The 19498-nt window shown below is 39.1% G+C and overlaps 1 protein-coding gene across 5 annotated transcripts in view; it reads right to left on the bottom strand.

Annotated features, from left to right (window-relative positions):
* The window catches only part of fam172a (family with sequence similarity 172 member A), a 563544-nt gene that overhangs the window by 316416 nt on the left and 227630 nt on the right, over window positions 1–19498 (bottom strand). For all 5 annotated transcript variants that reach the window (XM_059969313.1, XM_059969311.1, XM_059969314.1 and 2 more), the window contains one exon: window positions 18726–18944. In XM_059969313.1, coding sequence (XP_059825296.1) covers window positions 18726–18944 — 219 coding nt within the window. The remainder of the gene's footprint in view (window positions 1–18725; window positions 18945–19498) is intronic.

The following is a 19498-nucleotide window of genomic DNA, read 5'->3' as shown; positions in this document are numbered from 1 at the left end:
GGGTCTGTGGGAGGAGCCACAGGAGCAGTCAGCAGAGGGGTGTGTCCAGACAGGTATACATAGTTTACCACAATACATTCTTTGATAATAAAGGTACATTGAATCTTTACTGTGTCTACAGCCAATGGAAACAGTATTTCTTTATTTTCTCTATCAAAGCTTTTTCTTCAAAAATGTTAGCTAATTTGGTTCCGTGTTCCTTGCTCCAGTAGAAGTGAGATGTTTTTTTCTTTTTGACTGTATGTTTTCCTAAAATTGTAACTATATGTTCTATTTGTGTAATGTGCTTTGCCCCTTGGGCCTGGAGGAATGCTGTTTCACTTGTTAATACTATAATGATAATTAAACTTGAACTCTTCCTTTAAGTGGTGACCCCAATGAATCCCCAATTTATGCCCTCTACAGCATTACAATAGTATCTACTTAATTGATACCAAAGTGGTTTGTAGCCTTCTCAAAAATAAATTCTAAGGTTGTCTTGTACTCAAATAACAATTTAATATTAACCCAAAGAATGGCAGACTAAAACATATCAAATGATTTTAACTTTGGGTAGATGAGGGCTGCTATGAGTAACAAACTCCAGGGAGGAGCCCAAAGAAATTAGAGTCCTCACCTCAACCTGGCCAGCCAATTTTTCATATATTTTGGCAACAAAGCCAGAAGAAAGAAAGACAATGTGACCATCTGCTTCATTATATGTAGAGAGGAGATGCCAGGGGTACGTGTTTTTTATGCAGAGAGTGGTGAGTGCGTGGAATGAGCTGCTGGCGACGGTGGTGGAGGCAGATACAATAGGGTCTTTTAAGAGACTCCTGGACAGGTACATGGAGCTTAGAAAAACAGAGGGCTATGGGTAACCCCAGGTAATTTCTAAAGTAAGGACATGTTTGGCACGTTTTGTGGGCCGAAGGGCCTGTATTGTGCTGTAGGTTTTCTATGTTTTATTATCCTCAAAGGGTTTGTTGTTGCATTGTATGGCAAGATTGTCTGAAATGTTTGTCACTGAGTCACAGAAACATAACTGTTCCTCAGTTGGTGTGAGGTTAGATTTTAGGACATCTTATTTCCAATGGGCTAACAGAAAATACAAATTAACAGCAATTTATTTCTTAACACAGTTAGATGGCAGCGTGCTTGTTCACAGCTGGCTCATTGGGTCTAACCAAATGTATAATACTTTGTCCTTTAGCAAATACTGTAGGTCTACTGCACGAGCGAGATGCTGGATAATGTGGAGTATCGTGCCAATGTCTGCTGTCGCTACTCAGAGAAAGTGTCAGAGGTCATATGTGATCCAACAAACGGTGCAAATGACTATATTGGACATTTTTTTTGTGATTAAGACCATATTGGACATTGGTAGTGTAGAATACTGCAAATTTAGTTGATTTGTTCATTGACGAGACCTACGGAAGTGGAGCTGCATGACCTCGGTTGCTGCACAGACCAGGCTCTCATGCTCCAATTTTGCCTTTTGCAACCACCTGGAGATGCCAGAGGTGGTGTGGGAGAGCGCTGAAGTGCAGAGGGATGCTGGAGTCCATGCCAGCCCTTCCTGTCAGCACTGCTCTCCAGCATTAGCTCAGGGAAAGACAAGCTACATTGGTGTGTGATGAGGGACTGCTGCAGCTTGTTTTTGCAGATCGTTGCTCCAAGACAACATCTCATGCAGCACCAATCTTCAGGCCCTGCTACTAAGGGACTTTTGCGATAGACTATTTTTGTGACTGCATACTTTTCTGCTGTCGTAATTATTTGTGCTGTGTGCCATGTACGATTGTTGGTAATGCATTTTGCACCTTGTCCCCAGAGGAAGGCTGCTTCATTTGGCTGTATACATGTATATGGCTGAATGACAATTAAATGTAAACTTGAACTTGAAGTTCTTTAACTGTAAAATCCAACCCTACAAAATCTGTCCTTAACGCAGGGTCTACTGAGCAGGTTAAAAGTAGGTAAATGTGAAATGCCAGTACATTCAAGAAATTTTCAGTTCCCACTTCTCCAGATTCACTCCCCCCCCCCAAAAAAAAGTGCAGTTTAAATTAAAGTACATTTATTATCCAAGCATGTATACTACATAGATCTAAGTATACTACATACAACCTTCAGATTCGTCACCTTCCAAACAGCCATAAAACAAAGAAACCCAATGGAACCCATTAAAAAGAAGACGGTCAAACACACAATGTGAAAAAAAACAAATGATGAAAACAATATGACGTAAGCAAACAACATTCAGAACTAAAGTTCACGGAAGTGAGTTCACAGCCACGAATCCAGTCATCACTGCAGCTGATCCAGTGGACCACTTGTTGTAGTTCCTTGCAGGGGCACAGCAGCAAACTGAATTCTGGCCTATCCTTTGCCTCCAGCCTCCACACCCTGACCTTTATAAACTGGCCCAGCATTTAAATTGGCCAAGCACTTTCCTCATTCTCAGTACCCTGGCCCTGCCGCTTCTATATGCTCTCGGACTTGGGCCCCGTCTGCTCAATTTGGCCCATACTCGATTGTTCCTATTTGACTCAGTGCTTTAATCAGTCAAACCTCGACTTGTTCCTTGTTCGGGTCCAGGCCCCACCACCTCAGCTCTGCCTTGCCTTGTCTCGGATCTGCTGCTTCAAATCAGCTCCAAATCCGCTCCAGCAATGGACAAACACTGGCTTGTTCTTCGCTCTTGGGCCCGAGCCTCACTGCCTTGATTCAGCCCGTACATGCCACACCACAACCATTCTGCACCGGTTCACATTGCAAACGTGCCAGGTCGTACAGGTGGTTCAGTTCAACTCTGGAAGGGAAGTTACAGGCTATTGATTGCTCTGATCATTATCCAGAAAAAGTGTGATTCAAAGTGTGCTGCCAGTAAGGTGTTGCTGTGTTTCACCAGCACCATCTGAAACTGGAAGAAATAAATCCTATAACTGCTATCATTCATTGACGCCACCTGCATTCCCTACATGGTCAGTAAACTGATTGAGGTATTTCATACAATTAGCCAACGAATACACCTCTCCCACCACCCAACATGCACATATATACAAAGATTCACAAAATGGTGACAAAGTTAGGGGGAAAAATAGCTAAATAGAGCCATCTGGTGCCCAGAGCAGGAAGCAGCACAGCGCAGCACCGACAACTCATCTGAATTGGATGAGTTAGAACAAGAGGAAATTAGCAGCAGCTCAGGCAGCATCTGGAAAGTGGTAACATTTCAGTTCAATAAAATACTGTACAGAACAGAACGGACCCTTCAACCCACAATGTTACACCAAACTGAACTCATAACAAAATGTCCATCTAAACTAATCCCTTCTGCTATACAATGTCCACACCCATCCATTCTCTGCATATCCATGTGTTTATCTAAAAGCCTCCTGAATGCCTCTATCATGTCTGCCTCCACAACGACCCCCAGGCTTGCACCCTAGGCACCCACGTCTCTTTGTGTAAAATGCTCGCCCCGCACTTCTCCTATGAACTTGTCTCTCTCATCTTACGTGCATGCCTTGTAGTATTAAACAGTTCAAACCTGGAAAAAATATACTGTCAATCTAATGTATCTGTGCCTCTCATACTCTTATAAAATTCTCACAGATCTCACCTCAGTCTTCCCCGCTCTGGAAAAACCAACACAAGTGTGTTCAATCCCTTCTTATAACGCACACCTTCTAATCCAGGCAGCATCCTGGTAAACCTCTCCTGCACCCTCTCCAAAGCCTTGACATCCTTCATATAAAGCAGGGCAACCAGAAATTAATGCAATACTCCAGATGTGGTCCAACAAGAGCTTTATAAAGCTGCAACGTAACTTCATGCCTCTTGAACTCAATTCCGTGCCTAATAAAGGCAAACATGTCATATGCCTTCTTTACCACTCTTCAATCTGTGTAGCCACTTTCAGGGAATTATGGATTTGCAGCCCTGGATCCCTCTGCACATCAACATCGTTAAAGGTCTTATTATTAAAAGTATATTGACTCTCCACATTGGAACTCTCAAAATGCAACACGTCACTGAATATCTGCTGAGTATTTCCAAAAAGCTGTCTTTTGCTTTAACAAATTAAATGCAATGAAAATTTGAAAAGTAAAACTTCAACCAGAAGTCCATAAGACATAGGAGCAGAATTAGGCCAATCAGCCCATTGAGTCTGCTCCGCCATTCCATTGTGGCTGATCCCGATCCCACTCAACCCCATACACCTGCCTTCTCACCCTATCCTTTTACGCCTTGACCAATCAGGAAACTATCAACTTCCACATTAAATATACCCACGGACTTGGCCTCCACCGCAGTCTATGGCAGAGCATTCCACAGATTCACTACTCTCTGGCTAAAAAAAATCCTCCTTACCTCTGTTCTAATGGGTCATCCCACAATTATTGAGGCTGTTCCCTCTAGTTCTGGATTCCTCCATCGTAGGAAACATCCTCTCCACATCCACCCTATCTAGTCCTTTCAACATTCAGTAGGGTTCAATGAGATCCCCCGCATTCTTCTAAATTCCAGTAGGTACAGGCCCAAAGCTATCAAACATTCCTTGTATGTTAACCCCTTCATTTCCGGAATCATCCCAGTGAACCTCCTCTGGACGATCTCCAGTGGCAACACATACTTTCTGAGACATGAGGTCCAAACCTGTTAACAATACTCTTAAAAGTACAGCCTGACTAGTGTCTTAAAAAGGCTCAGCATTATATCCTTGATTTTATATTCTATTCCCCTTGAAATAATTGACAACATTACATGAGCCTTCTTTATCACAGACTCAACCTGTAAATTAACCTTCTGGGACTCTTGCTCGAGGACTCCTAAGTCCCTCTGCACCTCTAATGTTTGAACCTTCTCCCCATTTAGATAATAGTCTGCACTATTGCTCCTTTTACCAAAATACATTATCATACATTTCCCAACACTATATTCCATCTGCCACTTATTTGCCCATTCTTCCAATATGTCTAAGTCCTGATGCAATCATATTGCTTCACCAGCGCTACTTATCCCTCCACCTATCTTCGTATCATCCATACACTTTGCTACAAAGCCATCAATTTCATTATCTAAATCTTTGACAATGTGAAAAGCAGTGATCCCAATACTGTCCCTTGAAGAACACTACTAGTCACTGGCAGCCTATCAGAAAAGGCCCTATTTATTCCCACTCACTGCCTCCTACCTGTCAGCCATTCCTCTATCCATGCCAGTATCTTTCCTATAACGCCATAGTTTTTTATCTTGTTAATTAGCCTCATGTGTGGCGTCTTATCAGATGCCTTCTGAAAAATCCAAGAAAATGACATCCATCACCTCTCCTTCCTCCACCCTGCTTGTAACTTCCTCAAAGAACTCTAACAGATTCGTCAGGCAAGATTTCCCTTTACAGAAACCATGTTGAATTTGACTTATTTTAGTATTAGTCTCCAAGTACCTTGAAACCTCATCCTTAATAATAGACTCCAACACTTTCCCAACCACTGAAGTTAGGTTAACTTTCATTTCATTTGCCTTCCTCCCTTCATAGAGAATGGAGTGACATTTGCAATTTCCAGTCCTCCAGGACCATGCCAGAATCAAGTGATTCTTGAGGGATCATGACTAATGCATCCATTATTTCTTCAGCAACCTCTCTCAGGACTCTAGGATGTCGTCCAACTGTGCTAGGTTAATCATCCACCTTAAGACCTTTCAGTTTGCCTAGCAGTTTCCTTTGTAATCGCTATGGCATTCACTCCTACTCCCTGACACTCACAGACCCCTGGTACACTGCTAGTGTCTTCTACAGTGAAAACAGATGCAAAGTACCTATTCGGTTCATCTTCCATTTCTTTATCCCCCATTACTACCTCACCAGCATCATTTTCCAGTGGTCCAATATCAACTTTCACCTCCCTTTCACTCTTTATATAACTGATAAAAACATTTGGTATCATTTGGTATCCTGCTTTATATTATTAGCTAGTCTGCCCTCATAATTCATCTTTTCCCATTTTATAGCTTTTTTAGTTGCCTTTTTTGAATTTTAAAAGCTTCCCAATTAATCAACTTCTCATTCTCTTCTGCGACCTTATATGCCCTTTCCTTTGGTTTTATGTAGTCCACAATTGCCCTTGTCAGCCACAGTTGCCTTAGCCTGCCATATCAGAACTTCTTCTGTGGGACATGTCTATCCTGCGACTTGTGAACTATTCCCAGAAACTTCAGTCATTTCTGCTCTGCTGTCACCCCTGCCAGTATCCTCCTCCAATCCACCTGGGCAAATTCCTCTCATGCCTCTGTAATTCCCTTTATCCCATTGTGAAACTGATACATGTGACTTATGCTTCTCCCTCTCAAATTGCAGTATGAATTCAATCATATTATGATCACTATCTCCTACGGCTTCCTTTACATTAAGTTCCCTAATAAGAACTGGACTATTACACAACACCCAATCTAAGATAGTCTTTCCCCGAGTAGGCTCAAGCACAAGCTGCTCTAAAAACACATCTCGTAGACATTCAACAAATTGACTCTCTTGCTATCTGACACCAAACTGATTCTCCTAATCCCTTGGGATACGGAAGTCCACCATTACAATTGTGTCATAACCTTTATTACATGTCTTTTCCAGCTCCCTTTGTAATCTCAACCCCACATCTTGGCTACTATTTGGAGGCCTATATATGATTTTCATAATGATAATTTTAACCCTTGCAGTTTCTTAATTCCACCCACAAAGATTCAACATTCTCTGACCCTATGTCAGAATGGAAAGATAATTTCATCTGTAAGAGCAATCTAATCCGTTTATTTTTGCAATCACTCTCTAGCTCCAATTGGCATCAGCCAGCCAGGCCTCCAGTTATCTTCATTTGGCTCCTGCATCAAAAGGTCACAAGCAGTATGTTCATTGATGAATCTAGCAAAGTAACTGTCCTTCTGTGGCAAAACAAGCAATTAATCACACTTCCTTGACATTAGTCAACATTACTGTCATCAACATCAACATCCAGTAACCAGAATGGGAACTAGATTATCCAGTGCAATACAGTGGATGTAGGAAAAGACGTAAGGAATGACTTAGGAGTGTGGTGCAACACCCTCCATTTGTCTGGATGAGTGCTGCTTCAGAAACACTTGATTTGCTTTGCACCAATTAGGATGAAGCAGCCTGACTTGCAAACATTCCACTAAGCAATTGTTCACTCACTCCACATCCAAAGCACCACAGCTGCACAATATACCTGCTGCAGCAGATCATAAACACTTCAGCATCTTCCCTCAAATATTAGAAAAATTCCTATCACAGCAGGCACATAGAGACATTATTATTTTAAAATTTTCTCTAAGCCACATGCCTTTCTAATTTTGAGGGGACTGTGGTGGAAAGAGTGAGTAGTTTCAAGTTTCTGGGTGTCAGCATCCTGAATGATATATCTTGGACCCACACATTGATGCAATTATGAAGAAGCACACCAAAGGGTCTATTTCAATAGGAGTTTGAGGACTCTCACAAATTTCTACAGATAACCAGTGAAGAGATTCTGACTGGTTGCATCACAGACTGGTACTCCAAAGTACAGAACTGAAAAAAGTTACAGAAGATTGCAGAATCAGGCTTTGAGCAAATCTTCAAGAGTCAAGAAGGAAGTATACATCATTGAAAATCCTATCTGAGACATCTGACCTCTTTGCATTACTGTCATCGGGGAGGGGGCAGGAGCCTGAAGACCCATACTCAATGTTTAAGAAACAGCTTCTTCCTTTCCTCTATCACATTTCTGAATGGACCACAAAGCCATAAACATGACCTTGTTGTTCGTATTTGTACTATTTATGCATTTTTGTAACTTATGTTGATTTTTATGTTTTGCACTGTACTACTGCTGCAAAACAACATATTCCACGACATATGTTAGTGATAATAAACCTGATTCTGAGTCACTTCCTATTTTTTGCTTCATTTTAACTATGCAGTTACCCTCATCATAAGGAATGCAGAGGATTAAGAAGGTAGTTCTTGCCAGCTTTTCTGGAACAAAATTATAAAAATTGTGTATAAAATGGTTAATTTTGCCTTCCCTGTGAACACTATTCATATGAAGCTATGCACCTGTGTTGTTGCTGGAAGAAAGTTTTCCATTGCACCAGTGCACAGACGTACTTATGCATATGACAATAGATTTGATTTTTGACTTTGATACTAGGGAGATAAGCAGTACCCAAACAATTTTGCTATCTAATTAGCATATGATGCTTTGGCAATACACACGAAAAATAGATTAAATTGTGGTGGAACAATATTTAAATTATTTAAGAAAATTCCTGCTGGCTCCAGTGAGATCACCTTCTTGTTTGATTAAAGCTCCAGAAAGCTGCAAACTCAGGAGTGTTTGTCCCAGGATATATCAGCAGCCAGTAAGTTTAGCATTTACCGATTCCTACCCAATCCACTTCAGATACAGATATAGCGGAAGTGCTGTCCCTCACTATGGAACATCAATATTCCACATTCTTTTATTAGCATTACACCATTATCTTCCATATAACCATATAACAATCACAGTACGGAAACAGGCCATCTTGGTCCTCCTAGTCCGTGCCGAACCCTTAATCTCACCTAGTCCCACCTACCCGCACTCAGCCCATAACCCTCCACTCCTTTCCTGTCCATATACCTATCCAATTTTACCTTAAATGACACAACTGAACTGGCCTCTACTACTTCTACAGGAAGCTCATTCCACACAGCTATCACTCTTTGAGTAAAGAAATACCCCCCTCGTGTTTCCCTTAAACTTCTGCCCCCTAACTCTCAAATCATGTCCTCTAGTTTGAATCTCCCCTATTCTCAATGGAAACAGCCTGTTCACGTCAACTCTATCTATCCCTCTCAAAATTTTAAATACCTCGATCAAATCCCCCCTCAACCTTCTACGCTCCAATGAATAGAGACCTAACTTGTTCAACCTTTCTCTGTAACTTAATTGCTGAAACCCAGGTAACATCCTAGTAAATCGTCTCTGCACTCTCTCTAATTTATTGATATCTTTCCTATAATTCGGTGACCAGAACTGCACACAATATTCCAAATTTGGCCTTACCAATGCCTTGTACAACTTTAACATTACATCCCAACTTCTGTACTCAATGCTTTGATTTATAAAGGCCAGCGTTCTTCACCACTCTATCTACATGAGACTCCACTTTCAGGGAACTATGCACAGTTATTCCTAGATCTCTCTGTTCCACTGCATTCCTCAATGCCCTACCATTTACTCTGTATGTTCTATTTGGATTATTCCTGCCAAAATGTAGAACCTCACACTTCTCAGCATTAAACTCCATCTGCCAACGTTCAGCCCATTCTTCTAACCGGCATAAATCTCCCTGCAAGCTTTGAAAATCCACCTCATTGTCCACAACACCTCCTACCTTAGTATCATCGGCATACTTACTAATCCAATTTACCACCCCATCATCCAGATCATTTATGTATATTACAAACAACATTGGGCCCAAAACAGATCCCTGAGGCACCCCGCTAGTCACCGGCCTCCATCCCGATAAACAATTATCCACCACTACTCTCTGGCATCTCCCATCTAGCCACTGTTGAATCCATTTTATTACTCCAGCATTAATACCTAACGACTGAACCTTCTTAACTAACCTTCCATGTGGAACTTTGTCAAAGGCTTTGCTGAAGTCCATATAGACTACGTCCACTGCCTTACCCTCTTCAACATTCCTCGTAACTTCTTCAAAAAATTCAATAAGGTTTGTCAAACATGATCTTCCACGCACAAATCCATGCTGGCTACTTCTAATCAGATCCCGTCTATCCAGATAATTATAAATACTATCTCTAAGAATACTTTCCATTAATTTACCCACCACTGATGTCAAACTGACAGGTCTATAATTGCTAGGCTTCCTTCTAGAACCCTTTTTAAACAATGGAACCACATGAGCAATACGCCAATCCTCCGGCACAATCCCCGTTTCTAATGACATATTAAAGATCTCCGTCAGAGCTCCTGCTATTTCTACACAAACTTCCCTCAAGGTCCTGGGGAATATCCTGTCAGGACCCGGAGGTTTATCCACTTTTAAGTTTCTTTAAAGTGCCAGTACCTCCACCTCTTTAATTGTCATAGGTTCCATAACTTCCTTACTTGTTTCCCACACCTTAGACAATTGCTACTGAGGAGAAAATCATGGTTGCTCTAATGATTATGGAAACAAAGGGAGATGTTTTGGAGAACGTTCATATTATCAAGTGGAGGTATCTGCAGCCTTTACCAGAGGACACAGCCTCAGAATAGCGCAGTGCCCTTTTAGAACGGAGATGAGGGGGGATTTCTTCAGCCACAGAGTGGTGAATTTGTGGAGGCCAAGTTTGTGTTTATATTTAAGGCAAAGGTTGAAAGATTCTTGATGGGATACAGGGAGAAGGCAGGAGATTGGGCTGAAAGGAGTAATGGATCCTGACTCGATGGGCCAAAAGGCCTAATCTACTCCTATGTGTTAAGGACATGCTATGAATGATAGGGCACAAGGGAGTGTAATGGAACAGAGGGACCTACCAGAACATGTGCATGGTCCATTGAAAGCTGCTTCAGAGGTAGATATGGTGGTGGAAAAATGCATTTAGCTTGCTGGTCTTCAACCATCAGGAGGAGGGACATTATGTTTCAGCTCTGTGAGACTTTGGTGAGGCCACACTTGGCAGTACTGTGTACAGCTTTAGTCACACTGTTGTAGGAAAAATGGTTAAAATAGAAAGATTTATGAGAATGTTGCCAAGATTAGAGGACTTGAGTTATGGGGAGAGGTTGGTCAGGTTATGTCTTCATTCCTTGGAGAACAGGAGAATGAGTGGTGATCTTACATAAGGTTATAAAGGATATAGGTAAGGTGGATGGTAGCAGTCTTTTCCTTAGGGTAGGGGAGTCCAAAACTATGGGACATAGATTTAGAGAGAGAAGGAAAGACTTAAAAGGGACTCGAGGGCCAACTTCTTCAAACAGAGGGTGGTGAGAATATGGAATGAGCTGCCAGATTTGCTTGAGGCAGATACAATAGCATCATTTAGGATGCACTTGAATAAGTACATGCATTGGTGGAGCCAAACACAGGAAATCTGGACGTTTGGGCTGAAGGGTCTGAATCTGTGTTGCATTGATCTATGACTCTATGGGATTGGCCCACACTCAGGTTATCATCATTTCCAATGAATGGCCAATTCTTGCAATATGTAGAATGTATTGTCATCTATTGCCTTCATTTTCACAGAGAACCACCAACAAGTAAGTGTTACTTTAATCCCAAAACTTCCAGCCACAGAGTTCCCAGAACTAATCCCTGTCACTGTTATTTGCTGCAGACAAGTGAAGAATTAGAGGCTGACCATCACCTGTACAATTATAGATAAATGTTGCTAATAACTTAACACAATTGGCTTGGGTCAGATGTGATTGACCTATGCCCTACTGACCCCAAATGATCACTACCAGGATTATGGATTATCCCAATATCAAATGGCCTTCACATATAAAAGCAGCTTCAATATTTTTAAATGAAATTACTGCCCAGTGGACTAAAGATTAGTTTAGGTCAAATTTTACCTGTATTCTTGGAGAACAAAATAAGACCTAGAAGCTCAAAACTCACATAACATTTTGTGTTGGGTTGAATCAGTTTACATCCAGCAAGATGCAGATATCAAACGCGCATCCTGAAGTAGCTTGAAAGTTTAACTAGATCCAAGATCATGACCAGGACCGGGGTTAGTTAGCTAGCTCATAGGTAAATCATCTAAGGAATATCAGGAATATCATTCAAGGCCGAGTAATGTTGAGATACCCTGAGAAATTGTTTTTATTTAATTGGCCCTATGTTATGGCCAAAAACAGGGCAAAATAAGTCAGCCTTTTAAACAGGAAGCGTTAACAGTATTATTTTTGAAGAGATTCAGAAGTCCATCTTGCCATCCAGTTTTCAGAATAAAAAAAACTTTAAAAGTAACATCTCATTAAAGGAGTGTATATATTATAAAGATTATCTGAAACAAGCTGTCAGTGCACAACCTTCTGGCGTCAAGCTAATCTCAGAAAATTTGGTAGTGCATTATTTCTAATCAATAACTAATTAACAAAGTACGATAGAAGTTGCAATGGTTCTTAGATTCCTTGTTAAAAATGGCTTTTGGCTGAACAGGAGCAGAAAGGTCGTCTTCTTGACATCTCCACAAGCCTTTCAACACTGTGCCACTGTCAGATTAAATTACTTTTTAGCAATAATTGACAGAAGTTAAAGCGGAGTCAAGACTGTTACATAAGGTTGTCATAATGACATTGTGGTAAATTGTGATATGAATGTCTTCTGACCTCATATCTTAATTTTTTTGGTTGACCTGATCAGAAGATTAAGAGGAAACCTCTGTCATGAACTTCAGGAGTCTTGTCTCAGAAGGCACTTTGAGCATTAGATATTACATGGCAAGTAATCACAAAGGATGAGGTTAAAATGGTATTCCATATCCCAATAACCTAAGTCTAAAAACATCAGCATTTCCACTTCATCAGTGAATTCCGGTTAATTGGAAACATAGAAAACCTACAGCACAATACAGGCCCTATTTGGGACAACTCTTTTAGAACAAAAACTAATCGAGAAAATAATTGGGATTCTCTTCATATATTTGGGACCACGAGGCCACTTAATAGGGACAGACTGTTGCCGAACAATTTTTAACTGGCATCAGTTGTGTGTACTTGTGTGGCCATTAAACACAGTGCTTAGAGCGAACAGTTTTTAAATCGCATCAGTTGCATGTGTGTGCTTTCAAAAACAGTGATTTTTGTCACTGGTAGTTAGTGAGAAATAAGTAATAAGACAATTCAGAACTGTTTTACTCACTGTGGTTTCAAGCATTCAAGCTTGGTGTTGCCAGATATAGTAGGGAGTGAATATGAAACAATTTCACTACTGCAACAAGTTAGAAACTATGAAGAATTTTAAGGTATTAACAATAATCTTGAAGATTAGAATGAAAATGAAGATTTAGAGGATGCAATTGTCACCACCATTGTATGAAGGTAGACTGTTATCTGCAGTAAGTGTCTGCACTGATTTTGTTCATTTACAGTCAATCAAAACAACATAGCACCGTACACGGAATGAATTCTTCCATCAGTAACTATTATAAACCAATACACAGTTTTATAGTAGTGTAGTAGTAATGGTAATGTTCTATTATATTTTACTCAATTAAAAGTTAGTTTGTTTTTTAATACCTTTTTAACTACTTCCATGAAACTTCAGCTAATTGGAGCGGACACTTAATTGGGCCAAAATGCACTGGTTCGGATGTGGCTCAATTAATCAGAGAGCACTGTAACTATAATAAAGGAGCAAGGGCTTACAATGATTTGCTTGCCACTGAGTTTTAAACTTGATAAGTATTAAGATATGTAACAAAGCTGAAGTAAAATTTTCGAGCATATACTTCGAACTTGACTGCTAATCCTCTTTCTTTAAAGCACTCTCTCAACTATTCCAGTTAATGCCAAGTATGCACATTCTATTCTGGTTCCACAGTCATTTAAGTCTTTATTATATTTTGTCATTTGGTTAAAAGAACCTAGGAAAATGGATTAGTGTTAAAATTTTAGGACAATTTCAGTTCTCAGATTCCTATGGCAAGTGACTCTCTGCCACTCTATGAACCAAAGCCTGTAATTTATAAAAAAGATCTTTCATTGAGATTTGGCAAGGATAAGAGAATAGGCACACTGCAGAAGCCCATCAAAGCAGCAGTTTTGAAAAAAAAGTGAACGGTTGAAGTAGCTAAGAGCTTATTAATGTGTAAAAAGAACTGTATTAATCAAATGAATTTTATTTTAACTTGTTTACAGGAAATGCCATTAAACAATCTTCAGTCTTGAATGTTAGTTACATTTTTGTACACCGAAGATGATTACTTTGTTTGTATGTTTTCTCATGCTGAAATTAATATTCCTAAAACCAGAATCTTTAAGGCACATTGCTGTACAAATAAGAAAGTTTTAATGTAACTTTGAGTACCTTAGGAAGACTCATTGCACGTGTTAGTCCACACTAGCAGTGGAAATAACCGCAGTCTAAATACACCGTTATGCAACTGGGTGCTGGACTTCCTAATCAACAGATGTCATGTGGGCAGCATGCACAACCACTCCTCCCTTTCCTTCATCCTCAACATAGGTGCCTCGCAGGACTGTGTGCTGAGCACATTGCTGTACACTCTGCGCACACATGACTGGACAGTCAAACACCTGAGCAATCACATTGTCAAGTTCGCTGATGAGCTAGCTGGGCTCCTCACTAACAATGATGAGACAGCCTACAGAGAGGAGGTGGAAGAGCTCGCCTAACATCAATTTATGGACATAAATGTCTATAAGCTATCTTATGTATTTACATTTATTGTCATTTTTTTAGTAGCATTATTCAGTTTTTTATCTTTTGTGTTTTCTTGTGCTGCATAGAATCTGAGGTAACAATTATTTTGTTCTCCTTACACTTGTATACTGGAAATGACATTAGACAATCTTGAATCTTGAATACAGTATAACAGTTATTATTTCTGAGTAAGTGAGTAGGTAACATAAATTACAAGTTTCCCCAAAATAAAACTCCCCTTCACATACATATCAGCAAGATCACTCATAGAACACTACAGCACAGTAGAAGCCCTATGACCATGGAGTTATGTCAACTCTTTAACCTAATCTAAGATCAATCACTCAATAAATATTTTCAAAGTTCTCCTGCATCATTTTGCATGGGCTCTGTGCTGCATCTATATCTACAATATAGGATCTTTTGGCAAACCTACGGCCTTCATATATGTAATAATATAATTTTGAATAGTAAGAGGATATAAAAGGTACATTTGAAATATACATGGAAAAAATTACAACCTTGAAATTAAGAAATAATTTCTTAATTATTTCTATAAAAATAGAAAGAAAATTTATACGTGTGAACTTTTCAAACAACACTGAATATGACTACTTTTAAGCACCAAGGACAGCTTCTATACCACTGTTTTAAAACTGTTGAACAGACCCCTTGTAGGTTAAAGGTGAACTCTTCACTTCATAATCTATTTCACGACGACTTTGCACCTTATTGTCTGCCTGCATTGCACTTTCTCTGTAAACATTATGAAGGGTCTCGGCCTGAAATGCCAACTCTTTAAGTTCAAAGTAAATTTTAATATCAAAGTACATATATAATCACTGTATACAACTATGAGATTCATTTTCCTGCAGGCATATTCAGCAAATATACAGAATAGTAACTATATCAGGATCAATGAAAGGTCAACCAGAGTGCAGAAGACAACAAAATCTGCAAATGTAAATATAAATAAATAGCAATAAATAATAAGAACATGAGATAACAAGGTAAAGTGTCCTTAAAGTGAGATTTTTGGATGTGGGAACATCTCAATGCATGGGTAAGTGAGTGTAGTTATCCCCTTTTTTTCAGGAGCCTGATGGTTGTGGGGTAGTAACTGTTGCTTAACCTGGTGGTGTGAGTCCTGAGGATCTTGTACCTTTTATCCAATGGCAGCAGCAAGAAAAGAGCATGGGCTGGGTGGTGGAGTTCTCTGATGATGGATGCTGCTTCCTACAACAACGTTTCATGTAGATGTGCTCAGTATTCCTTTTGTATTCCTCGCCATAGATACTGCCTCACCTTCTGAGTTCCTCCTGCATTTTTTGTGTGTAGCATTATATCCTCCATTCTCTCATTTATTTTCCCTTATACTACCTCAGTGTACTTACATTTTAAAAGGATCTGCAAGGATGAAACACACATAAAATGCCGGAGGAACTCAGCAGGTCAGGCAGCATCTCTGGAAATGAATAAACAGTTGATGTTTTGGGTCAAGACCCTTCATTAGGACTGGAAATGAAGAAGGAAGGGACCCAGAATAAGAAGATGGGGAGAGGGGAAGCTTGAAGGTGATAGATGAAGCCAGGTGGATGGGAAAGGTAAGGGGCTGGGAAGGAAAGACAGGGGAGGACAGTGGACCATAGGAGTTAAGAAAGGAGAAAGGGCACCAGGGGGAGGTGATAGGTAGGTGAGGTAAAAAGGTAAGAGTCGGACTGGGGAACAGAATAAGAGGGAAGGGGGAGGGGAAAAGAAAAAATTATGGGAGGAGAAATTGATGTTCATGCTGTCAGGTTGGAGTCTGCCTTGATGGAATATGAGGTAGGTGTTGCTCCTCCAACTTGAGAGTAGCCCATTGTGTCAGAAGAGGAGACCTATGGACTGACATGTTGGATCTGTATGGATGGCTTGTTTTTCACTGGATCTCATTACATGTGACAAATATAAACCAAATCCAGTTTCAAATATATGAGTACTTAAACTGGTGTATCAAATACAGTATTTGTATCTTGTTAGTAGAAGATTATTTTATATTGTAGATTTTAAATTATAGTATTGGTTTATGTATTTTTCTACTTTTAGTCAACACAGGAAGTTATATTCACCACAATAATAGAAACAAACATAGAAAACATCGCTGCACAAAGATTAACTTCTGATGTTCATTTGAAATTGTTTTTTCCCATAAATTTAGAGGATTCTGTTTTTATGTTGGTGAAGAATACTTCAAACACGTACTTGTTTCCACAGTAGAAGCCAAAGATTTTAGAAGATTAGGCTTTGATGCATCAGTAACAGAAAGACACTTTACTATACAACTATTTTCTAAAAAAGGAAGCAATTTGTAGATCATTGTTGATGGTGTTGAAGTCAAAACTGTTTTCCCAAGTGAGAGAAACTTATAAATGAACAAACTGTAACAAATGTTATCTGCTGTATATTTACTCATTATTTTATGTTCAAATAACACATACAGAAATAAGTCTCAATCATCCAAGAAAAATAACCTGAGGAATTTGCCCCTTGGAGAGAACAAATGCACCCTGATCTGCTGTGAACGTTCCAATGCAATCAGCCTTTGGGCCATAATTCTAATTCTTTATATGAAAAAGTACCAAGGCTTCAGAAAAACAAAGTCAAAATGTAACATGTCAGGAAATAACCTCATGCTTGCTAAGTCTGAATGAAAGTTAAAAAAGGGTAACTGACAATCTGTTTGGAAAGTTAACATTAGTTATAGATAACATTACGCAGTGCCGTGCATTTTAACCTCTGCAACAACCGTATAGAATAAGAACAGACCAAACCTGAGGTGGAATATGTTGATATGCTGTATGTTTTACCTAGTTTCTTTAGCAAAGAATGTAGGTACGTACACTAAGTAGCCACTTTATTGGATACACCTATTCGTTAATGCAAATATCTAATCAGCCAATCATGTGGCAGCAACTCAATGAACTTACACTCAGTGGACACTTTATTAGGTACAGGAGGTACTTACTAAAGTGGCCACTGAGTGTATAGTGCTGCACAGTTCCCCATCTTTCTGATAACCGCTGGCAAATGCCTCTGCATAGAAGACATGGCAGGGGTTCCTTCACAAACAGAATCAAAGATAATATCATCTGCTGGATCCATCCTGCCAAGTAATAGCACAAAGAAAGCTAACAGTATCCAAAGATATAATACTACAGTCAGCATACAGAATTATTGTAATGATACATGGAATTTCAAGCTAGAACCATTACACAAAACTTCAGGTTGGTGCCTTTATCATTAATGCACTTGCATTTTGGAAGTTCACATTGTTTTGGCCATGCAAAATTGCATTTGATTTTATTTCCAGGACTCTCTTTTGGATGTCAGCTTTCAGAATGAAGGTGCATGGTGAGAATAGTGCAACTATTAGCATAATTCACAGCTTTTTGTCAAATAAGCATATTCCACTCTTAGTCACTTTCTGATTCACTATGCAAGATAATCTTGATTTCTAGAGTAACCTAAACATATAATATCACTGATTGATATTTTGAAGTTATAACTTGCAACAACAATGGGCTTATTATGAACTCTTCCGTCAACTTTTAAGGTGGAAAACTTCTCAAGAGCAACGTGAACTCTGGATTCTATTAACCACCTTTTGCTGTTATATCAACATGGAAGCGACATATAATGCATAGTATAGATGCAAGGCACCAGCTAATGTCAAAGTATGAATAATATTGTCTCTGCCCCCTGCAGAAATAGGGAACTGTGGACAGGACTGTTATAACGATCTCATGCTGCTAACATTACAAAGTGTAAGGGTGCACTGAATAAGTGATAGGGTAGAGCAAGGAAAGCACTTGCTCATTATAACACACCATTAGCATTCAACCATAAATATTTATCATGATGTTAATTTTTTTTCCTGTTGTGTTACAGCTTCACTCCCATACATCCTTTAGAATTGCTGCACATTACGTTTCTTGGATTCAGCAAAGCCATGCTGAAACAAGTAGATTATTTATGACATTTCATAGATAATGCTTAGCTTTCAATTACAGAAATAATGTTTGATTTTTGTGTACATCCAGAAAGATAAAAATATGTAGTATATTATTGTCATTTTATTAAAACATTAGTTAAACACAAGTTTCTTGTAAAATGTTTTAAGCACTTTTGTGAAAAGTTTGTTTTTAAATTTGTAAAGAGACTTGATGAAATATTTTTGTTTGCTCGTACAAGTGAGCATAAGCAAATTGGTGAAAAAATCTATTATTGATGAAAAATAAAAAAAAAATACTAACCCTGATAGGGATGTGCTTTGTTTCTTTTTCCTTTTGAGGATTCCGATACTTCTCATAAATATTTCGCTGCTTCTTTGTCTCCTTCTGACTGTCATCTTTCTTCTCTTTCTTTTCCACTGGCTCATCTATGTCATTCGCAGAGGACTGCTCAGGTTTGTGAGGCTCCTCCACTTCTATGTAGTTTTCATTGGTATTTAGAACTATTACTCCATATCCTTCCTGAGTTAAAAAAGAAAAAAAACTATTACATTTTACAAAATTGTGCTTACAAGTGAAATAATTGTCATTAGAATCTGATTTAGCTTAATATTGTAAGACTTATGACTCCTTTAATCTGTCAAAATGTTCACTAAATTTATAGTGTTGTATATTTAATATTTGAGTAATATTGTAGATATAGTCTGATGAAGCATTCTTTGTTGTTTATGTAATTCATTACTAGTTATATGTAAAAATACGTAAATGGCATTTATCCTCATGCCACCACGTCATAAATGCGCGTCTCACTTAAAAGTCAAAACAAAACTAAGACACACATCTCCTGGCTCTGCGTTTTCTTTCAATTAGTTTTATAAACTGGATGGAGTTACAAAATGAAATATATAGTATAGTTGCTGTTAACATTTAGAGCTTACAAAAGAATACGTAGGAGCAGTCGCTCCACAAACAAGTGAAAATCTGCAGATGCTGGAAATCCAAAGCAACACACACAAAATACTGAGGGAACTCAGCAGGCCAGGCAGCATCTATAGAAAGGAGTAAACAGTCGACGT

The sequence above is a fragment of the Hypanus sabinus genome, chromosome 5, assembly GCF_030144855.1.
Source record: "Hypanus sabinus isolate sHypSab1 chromosome 5, sHypSab1.hap1, whole genome shotgun sequence".
Taxonomy (NCBI): Eukaryota; Metazoa; Chordata; class Chondrichthyes; order Myliobatiformes; family Dasyatidae; genus Hypanus; species Hypanus sabinus.
This window is presented reverse-complemented; position numbering and strand designations above follow the sequence as displayed.